The 9,862-nt window shown below is 37.4% G+C and overlaps 1 protein-coding gene across 1 annotated transcript; it reads left to right on the top strand.

The window, feature by feature from the left end:
* Window positions 1-384: 384 nt before the first annotated feature.
* Window positions 385-9,207, top strand: LOC104522289 (CUB and sushi domain-containing protein 1; the record flags this gene model as incomplete). The annotated part of the gene is made up of 5 exons (XM_010164531.1): window positions 385-546; window positions 2,546-2,644; window positions 6,411-6,587; window positions 7,507-7,686; window positions 9,021-9,207. Coding segments are annotated over 5 exons (805 nt in total), but the record flags the coding sequence as incomplete, so codon positions are not given.
* Between the last annotated feature and the right edge of the window lie 655 nt (window positions 9,208-9,862).

Genomic DNA, 9,862 nt, shown 5'->3' with positions numbered 1-9,862 from the left:
GCTGTTATCTAATTTTTGTTACTGGCAGAGAAGTTGAACAATAAAATGCAATCTGTAGAAAGTGTTAATTATGTCAAAAAGAAAATAGATCTGTTGAACTGATGAAATGACAGGGGTGCTTCCTGTGTTCACAATTGTCTTTTATCTTTTATTTACATCACATTCTATGTTTAGGTCTATATAGGTCTGACATAAGAAGCAGGCTAAAAAGACATGCTATTTTCATCTTTGACTTTGGGTTCTTGCCCTTGCACTGGAAGAAAGGTGATTAATTATAACAGAAACAATGCAGTTAGTAGTACTGTTTGTAAGAGAGTATCTTCACTACCACTACATTTGCACATAACATCTCTGCCAATAATTCTGCTCTGTTGTGTTTTGCAGGAAATAATCCTGGCTATTGTGATGATCCCGGAGTACCAGCTCATGGGTCTAGACTAGGGGATGAGTTCAAAATAAAAAGTCTGCTACGTTTCTCATGTGAAATGGGTTATCAGCTAAGAGGATCTGCAGAACGAACATGCCTACTTAATGGTTCCTGGTCAGGTATACAACCTGTCTGTGAAGGTGGGTACTGATACCATTGGCATTTATGACACCATTGAATGACATTTACTAAAGACATTTATTTTTTTAATTAAAAAGAAATTCTATGCCAGAAATATGCTTTAATATTGCTCTGCAGAAATTTGATATAAAAGAGTTTGAAAGCAGTTCATGTTTTGCTGAAAAACCTAAATCCAAACTGATAAATTTTTGGAGTATATATTTATAAGAAGATTGTGAGAAAATCCATTTGAACAAATATTAAGCCTGAAAATAGAGAATAGTTACCTGAGTTAAATGTAAGATTAAACAAATGAATTAAACAAATTGAAGATATGAAAATGGAGTAATAAATAAATCTGTCATCCATCTTCTAACAATAAAATATTTTAATCTTCTCTTTCTACATAATATCTATGCATCAAGGACTGAACATATTATAAAATAATATTGTATTCTTAACTAAGTATAAATTAATGTATATTTCTCCACATAAGTTAGGCTATTTTTTGAGATACACTATTTTTATGCTAGTTTTTCACAAAAAATGCAACTGAGAATATTTGTGGAAATCACATTTTAGGTTAAGTTAAGAAGTAAAATAAAGAATTTTTACAGTTTTTATGCACTGTCATAATTGGAAAGCAGTAATGGAAGACTTTAGATCCAGTTTTAAAATGACTTGTTTTCCATGAGTGGTCGAAAAGTTATTTTATCTAATTCATTGGAGTTGATTGATTCTGTAGTATCTGTTGTCCATTATACAAAATGATAAAATGGAACATAGGACAAAATATTTTTAACAAATTCATAGAATAATATAATCATAGAATGGCTTGGGTTGCAAGGGACCTTTGAAGGTCATTTAGGCTAACACCACTGCAGTAAGCAGGAACGTCTTCAACTAGATCAGGTTGCTCAGAGTCCCATCCAATTTGACCTTGAATGTTTCCAGGGATGGGGCATCTACCACCTCCCTGGGCAACCTGTTCCAGTGTTTCACCACCTTCACTGTAAAAGATTTCTTCCTTACATCTAGTCTAAATCTACCCTCTTTATTTTAAAACCATTACCCATTGTCCTATCACTAAAAGGTTTGTCCCCATCTTTCTTATAGGCCCTCTTTCAGTACTGAAAGGCCGCAATAAGATTTCCCTGGAGCCTTCTCTTCTGCAGGCTGAACAACCTCAACTCTCTCAGCTTTTCTTCATAGGAGAGGTGTTCCATCCCTCTGATCATTTTTGTGGCCCTCCTCTGGACCTGCTCCAACAGGTCCATGTCTTTCCTGTGCTTAGGGCTCCAGAGTTGGGGGTGCACTCGTTCCCACTATTCCATTGATTAAGATACTAAAGAGTACAGAGAGAATGATGTTGTGGGGTCCATATCAAAGGTCTTACAGAATTCTGGATACAAGACATCCATAGCTATTCATTATAATTTTTTTATCTCAGGATTTTATCACAGTATCCTCATCCAAGAATTGTTCTTTTGCAATATTCTTCAGCACAGACTAATCTGTCAGTGTACATATCACCATAACGTTGTTTCTTCTTCCTTTGCATGAAGACATTAAGTATTGTAGGATAGCAGCACTCAGTGACAATTAGTGGCTCTTTTTTCTTTCTTTATCTTTTCACTTCAACCTTCTGTTTCCATAAAAAAGAAAAAAAAAAAAACCAAAAAACCAGAAACAAGGAAAAAAAGAAAAAAAAAAAAAACAAACAGAAACAAGGAAAAAAGCCCATATCTTTCAATTTTTCTCTTCTCCCTCAATTGTTTCCTGTTTAATATAAATAAGGATGAGATTAGGAGAATACCTTTTCACTCCTACGAGTTCATATTCCAACCTACTGAATTTTTCTCTTCAGTATTTGAAACTGTTATACATAAAAAGGGAGCAAGACTTAATTAAAACAAAGGCATTTAGGTATTATTCCAAACATCAGTAATACTCAGAGTAATTTTTAATAATCTATAACTATTAGATTATAATTATTAGATTCTCATTATTATGCTGGAGGCCATCCAGCTGGGGATCCTGGTGGACAACAAGTTGAACATAATCAGCAAAGTGCCCTTGCTGCAAAGAAGATTAATGGTATCCCAATCTGCCTTAGGACAAAAGTGATCTTTCCCCTCTGCTCAACACTGGTGAGGCAGCATCTAGAGTCCTGGGTCCAGTTCTTGGCTCCTCTGTACTAGGGAGACATGGACTTACTGGATAGAGTCCAGCACAGGGCTATTAAGATGATGAAGGGACTAAAGTATCTCTCCTCCGAGGAAAAGCTTAAAGAGCTGGGACTGTCCAGCCTAGGGAAGAAAACATTCAGAGAAGATCTTGTCAACATATATAAATATCTGAAGGCAGGGTGCACAGAAGATGGAGATGGGATATTTTCTGTGGTTCTGAGTGACAGTACAAGAGGCAATGAAACACAGGAGGCCTGTATGAACATCAGGAAATGCTTTTTTGTAGTGAGGCTGAGTGAACACTGGCACAGGTTGTCCAGAGAAGTGGTGCAGTCTCCATCCTTGGAGATATTAAAAAGCCATCTGGATATGGTCCTGGGCAACTGGCTCTTGGTGGCCTTGCTTGAGCAGATTACCTCCAGAGATCCCTTCCAATCTCAACCATTCTGTGATTCTTTGATGCTGTGATTCACATAAGTAGGAAGATGTGATAAACTGAATTAAACAAATATAAGTACAAATAAAGTATTATAAGTAATGTAAGTCAAATAGTCAAATAGTCAAATACTGTCACATTATAATTTTGTCAAATTTTAGGCATCTGTAGACTTGTTTTTGCAAAAATTCCGTAATTAGAATTAATGGATACAGCTTTAATGAACACATCATAGCTTTCTTAACGCAGCTCAGTGTTGTACCTTGACCAGTATCTGCACATGGTCTTTGATTTGTTTTATTAGTGTTATCATAACATCATAGAATGGTTTGGATTGAAGGGACCTTTAAAGATATCCAAGATAAAGTCCAACTGCCCTGCTATGGGCAGGGACATCTTCCAGTAGATCAGGTTGCTCGGAGCCTCACCCAGCCTGACCTCGAACACTTCTGTGTGGGGCATCAACAACCTCTCTGGGCAGCCTGTTCCACCGTCTCACCACCTCAATGCTAAATATTTTTTTTTCCTTATGTTCAATCTAAATCTTCCTTCTTTCAGTTTCAAATCATTATCCCTTGTTCTGTCACTACAGGCTTTGATAAAAAGTCTCCTTCCCTCTTTCTTATAGGCCCCTGTGGCGGAAAGAGGCTTAACCACAAGGTTCAAGTAAACGACTTGAATTTCACTTGCAGAGTTAATTGCAAGGTTCAAGCAAAAAATTTATTTGAACTTCACTTACAGACTTAACGCACCACTATTGCAGTTCTTGCAGATATAATGGAGGAATGCACTACTGAATTTTAAAAGCAAGAGTAGTAAACTATTGCAACCAAAACTGATTCACTGAGTACACTGTTGCAACCACAACAGATTCACGGACAACCACAAGTACACTAAGCATTACGTATGTTTACAAACTTACAGAATAAACAATATTCACTTACCCCTCCAGGTAAGGGTACTCAAGCCCCGGAAAGCTACCTTGACCACTGTCCTGGTCAAGAGCGGAAGAGTCTCCTTCACAAACCATCTATATAGTTGGAGATGTGATTCCCCCTCTCATTTCCAACCTGAATCTTAGGGGTTTTTATCCCTTGACTTACTTAATGGTGTGTATGACTATGCCTGAGTGGATTATACCATTTTCTTTGGCAGTGTGGTGGAGTTTCCCCTTATCTATCTTTCTTTTCCTGGTGTGTGATTGAGTACACAAGTTTACTGTTTGAAACTGAAGCTGAAACCCTGCAGCTTTTCTTTATCTTGCTTCCTCAGGCAACTGAACAGTGATTGGATGGAGACTGATGGCATACTATTTGTTAATGGATTTCAAGGCTCAACTCAGATTTCAATTCTTTGGTGCAGCCACCACCCTGTTTAGTTTAGGACTTATCAGACAAACCAGGGCTGAACTATCTACACAGCTCCCCATGAGTCCTCTCTGCAGAGAGACAGGGCCCCAAGGCAATCCAAGGCTGTGTCACTTTTGTAACCCTCCATGAATCACCTGTGTGCACTAGACACCGTGAACCTTGTTTGTGAACTATGAGCTGGATGATCCATACAGCCCCTTTTCAGTATTGAAAGGACACAATAAGGTCTCCCTTAAGCCTTCTTTTCTTCAGGCTGAACAACCCCAATTCTCTCAGCCTTTATTCAGTGTTCCATTCCTCTGATTATTTTTGTGGCCCTCCTCTCGACCTACTCTAACAGGTCCATGCCTTTCTTATGCTGGGTGCTCCAGAGTCAGATACTGTACTCCAAGTGGGTTCTCATGAGAGTGGAGTAGAAAGTCAGAATCACCTCCCTCTACCTGCTGGCCACACGTCTTTTTATGCAGCTCAGTGTGTGACTATGACTGGAATTCCTCCAGTTCTCTAAGGAGGAAGGAGAAGCAGAGACGAATTGCTGTGTAGTGACCATAACTCCTCATCCTCTGTCCCTTTTGCACCATTTGTGGGGCAGACAGAGGAGCCTGAAGTGAAGGAATGAAGTTAACCCTAGGAAAGAGGGGAGGAAAGGTGTTGTTTTAATATTTGTCTTTTTGTCCCTATCCAAATTCACTTTAATTGAAAATGGATTAAAATAATTGTCCCCAGGTTGAGTCTGTTTTGCCCACAATGGTAATTGGTAAGAAATTCTCGTCTATCTCAACCCCTGAGCTTTGTCATACTGAGAAGGGAGCAGAGAGTGAGCCACTGGATGAGCATTTGATTGTTAGCCAAAGCTAATCCACCACAATATTCTAAGCCATTAGGTTTAATCATACTTTTATTTGATCGTATCATTGTATTAGACAAAATAATTTCACTTCTCAAGAGACCACGCTTATTTGTGCTGTAGGAAGAGTAAAAGGAGTTCCTAGCTCTTGGAAACTGTGCAAAAGACAGTTGAAGTATAGCCTCCCAGTGTTACAAACCACTTCATGTTCCATGTAAGACTGAAGGAAAGAGTTTGATTTAGATGCACATTTCTTCCTAACTCCTGATTAATCCTGTTAATCTCTTAACCTCATGGTAGTTTTATTTTGTTCCTATGAAGAGGAATAGTCTGTCCAACAGTAGAATGTTATCATACTTTTGCCAGTGTCCTGTCTGCTGGGATGGTCAAATAAAGATGCATTAGAGGAATGTTGTTAGAAAAAATAAAAACAAACAAGTTCTTCTTATGATTGACTGGTCCATTGGAAACAAACAAACAAACAAACAAACAACCCAAACCACTGAACCCTCCCAAAAAACCAACATGTAGGCAAACTAAACCACTGTCAAATCTTGGATGTATGAAGCTGAAACATCATTACCTTAATGTATAGCTACAGATGGTAAAAAGATACAGAGGCTAATACAGAATTTCTCTCCTTTTCTTGATTCAAAAAAGAAATGGACAGGAAGTTAATAATTTACTACTTATGAATATTTTCATCTGAAAGAGGACATACCAGAAGACAGGAAGAGAATAAAAAAATATGCCCAAAGGCAAAACAGAGGCACAGGTCTGTCAGAAAGTCCTGAATGAGCTATCTTCTCTACAGGGACTGTTATTAGGCGGAGCGGAACAAACAGTGTGAACTATCTGAATCAGCAATTGAAAAAAAAAAAACAAAAAACCCACCAAAAACCAAAATGCAAATACAGTGATCATATTACCAAAGAGAAATAAGTTATTAACTCAAGAATATGCCTATTAAACATTTTCTTAGTAAAATTTGCTGTTATTTTTTTTAATATTTTCTTCACAGCTGTATCTTGTGGGAACCCTGGCACCCCAGCCAATGGTATGATATTATACACTGATGGAATATTATTCTCCAGCTCAGTCATTTATGCCTGCTGGGAAGGTTACAAAACTTCAGGGCTAACTACTAGACATTGTACTGCTAATGGGACATGGACTGGCACTGCTCCAGACTGCACAGGTCAGAAACGAACTTTCTTCCTCTAAAACTTTAAAGTAGTAAGTCATTCAGCCTTCCTACTGAAAATGGTTATTTTGTTAGATAAATAACACATTTTTTCCCCATTCATCTGTCTTGTAATATACAAATATTTTATGTATCTAAAGGTACATGCCCTTTTAATACACGCTAGATGTTTCCAGAACTCTCTTTTTAAGATGGATAAATAGGTAATTTTTTTCTGTATTTGTTTACCTCATGAATGTCAACTATATACAGAGGATGAAGTTCTGGTAGTTTAAATCAGATTTTACTTAATTGGATACATTACTGTGGCATTTTTTACTGTGAGACAAATGAGTCAGGTCTGACTGATAAACATTCTGCTAAGGACCAAGAATTGGTAAGCAGTGAGATTGGGCTACTCCATCAGGGAAAGGAAGTATGGAGCAGAGGGGTGCTACAAGGCCAGCAGGGCCAGTGACCTCACTGACAAGGCCAGAACCATGGAATATCAGTACAGTGATATATTTAAAATTAAAAAAAAAAAAAAAAAAAAAAGAAAGAAAAAAGGAATTTCATAACTCTGCTGTAATTGCATTGTACCATCAACATTAGGCATAATGTGACAAAGTATGAAGGTAGGAAACATCATGTCAAAGCTACCACTAACATGACAGTCTGCAGTAGCAGTAGAGTGTAACATTTTAAGCTAGTTTATCTAAGGAACACAGTATTTGGCCCACACTATTGCAATGCTTCAAAAATACAAATTTTTAGCTAAAAATTAAATATTATACTTTTGATTTTGTGTGAAATATATTGATCAAAAATTTCCTTATTTTGTGCACTAAAAAAAAAGGGCATTAGCTATATATAGTTAAATGTTTCATTACATGTTTATTGAAAAAAAAACCATCCCTCTTCTTTTCCTCACTAGTGATCAGCTGTGGAGATCCAGGTGCATTAGCAAATGGCATTCAGTTTGGAAATGATTTCACCTTTAATAAGACAGTCACTTATCAGTGCAATCCAGGTTACTTGATGGAGCCTGCCAGTTCATCTACTATGCGTTGTATAAAAGACAGCACTTGGAACCAGAGTAAACCAATTTGCAAAGGTGTGCTTTTGAACTTAAATAATTTACAAATACTGTTTTAATACTATATATGACATTTACTAATCAGTGTTTTTATTTATAAAAAAATGTCAAAACATTTTCTGGGACAATTAACATAAATGCAACTGAAACATTTAGATAAGTATTTGTGTAAAATTTGTATATACTGTGCACATATGCTGTGGTATAATGTCAGTCAGAATAGCAACATTAATGACTACAGCAGAACCAAATCATTCTGCAATGGAGATTATCAGAGTGCTCTGCTGAAAATGTTGGGAATGAAGTCCTCATTTCCCTTTATGGGCTCTTTTATCTTGGATTAGATGGCCAAAATCCTGTAAAAGGATCCTGCAAACCAAAGTTTCTATAAAAGATTGTTGTAGTAGTGTAGTTATCATAAATAGCCAAAAAGATGCTTCAAAAATAGCTAATTACAAGTGCTAACATAAAGGTCATAGTAGGGATGAGGCTGAAAGGCAATAACGCAGCCTGGTGGAAATTGTTAGCACTATTAGAGCAACTCAGGGAGTAAATTAAACAGCCTAGGGCAACTTCTGCTTATAAAAGGCCTACATTGCCAACTCATCTAGCACCACTTTAAAGAGATGTCTAAGTCTAGTCTACTAATTAAATTTTGGCATATGTATTTGACTGAGCACATTTTCTGTTGTAAAAATCACTGACTCAGTGATTTTATGCTTGTGCTCTTTGTTGAAAGAACTGATGTGTAAATGTAAACTTGGTCATTCCAGATTTCATTGTTTTGGGCACTCTTTCAGAATCTGGAAAACATCCAAATATTTTTAAAGAGCCTTAGTGACTAATTACCAATAAAGTCAATGTCCATTGTGTCCTGAAAGCCTTAGAAATGAGCAGGTGAATGAACAACATCCTATTAAGGGCTCTAAATAGTACTGCAAAATTAGTTTAAAATAAAATGCAAAAATTTAAAATCATGTAATCACAGAAACATGTTTATTGAAATAAATAATGTTTATTGAAAAATTTTACCTAGCTCAGTAGACTGTTGCCAGTAATGATCAGTAATGAATATGTAGGGAACATACTCAGAACTAGGTAAGCTATATACTCTTCTGACTTCCAGCAACCTAAAGTTCATGGATTTCCTAAGCCTGAAGGGGTTATTTTTGTATTTAAATTGGTTTTCTGTCTACTACAGGCTGCTTAGTCAACACAGGAATGCTTTGTTGGAACTGAACAGCATGAAATATTTTTGTTTGTTTGTTTCAAAAGTGAGAATAGATATTATGTTGCAGTCTCTTAAACCCTATAACATCTTGAAATTGTAACTTTTCTTTTTTGTGACACAGCTATTACCTGTGGCCCCCCTCCACCAGTACTCTATGGGAAAGTGGAAGGATCTGATTATCGCTGGGGTGCCAGTGTGAGTTACAGCTGTGCAGAAGGCTATCAGCTATCTCACACAGCTATTCTCTCCTGTGAAGGTCGAGGAATTTGGCGGGGAGACATCCCACAATGTTTGCGTAAGTTTTCAGGGTACAGTTATGATGGGATTCACCAAAGCTACAATTAGTTGTCTGTGGTTACAATCAGTTGTCTTGGGATACAGTCAGTTTCTCACAGGTTAAAAAGGACTCAGCTAGATCAGGTAATATATGGACTACCACAGGATTCTCCCTTCTTCTTCCAAAAACCAATGAAATTGAGAAATTGAATGGTTGTATCAATTTAAGGTCATGGTCTTCTTCCTTTCCCCAAAAGTCGCCTCCATCTCCTATTACCTAATTGGACCCATCACCATTTGCCTTACTAATAACCTTTTGCATGTTCTGAATTCGACTTGTGATGAGCATGATTAAAATTTTCTCACAGAATCACGGAATGTCAGGGATTGGAAGGGACCTCGAAAGATCATCTAGACCAATCCCCCTGCTGGAGCAGGAACACATAAATGAGAATACACAGGAAGGTGTCCAGGAGGGTTTTGAATGTCTCCAGAGAAGGAGACTCCACATCCTCCCTGGGCAGCCTGGTCCAGTGCTCTGTCACCCTTACAGTAAAGAAGTTTCTTCTCAAGTTTAAGTGGAACCTCCTGTGTTCCAGCTTACAACCATTTCCCCTTGTCCTATCATTGGACATCACTGAGAAGAGCCTGGATCTTTCCTCCTGACATTCGCCCTTTACATATTTA

Source organism: Antrostomus carolinensis, unplaced genomic scaffold (genome assembly GCF_000700745.2).
Source record: "Antrostomus carolinensis isolate BGI_N321 unplaced genomic scaffold, ASM70074v2 scaffold17263, whole genome shotgun sequence".
In the NCBI taxonomy this organism is placed as follows: Eukaryota; Metazoa; Chordata; class Aves; order Caprimulgiformes; family Caprimulgidae; genus Antrostomus; species Antrostomus carolinensis.
Note: the sequence above shows the minus strand (reverse complement) of the source record. Positions and strands in the feature narration are given on the sequence as shown.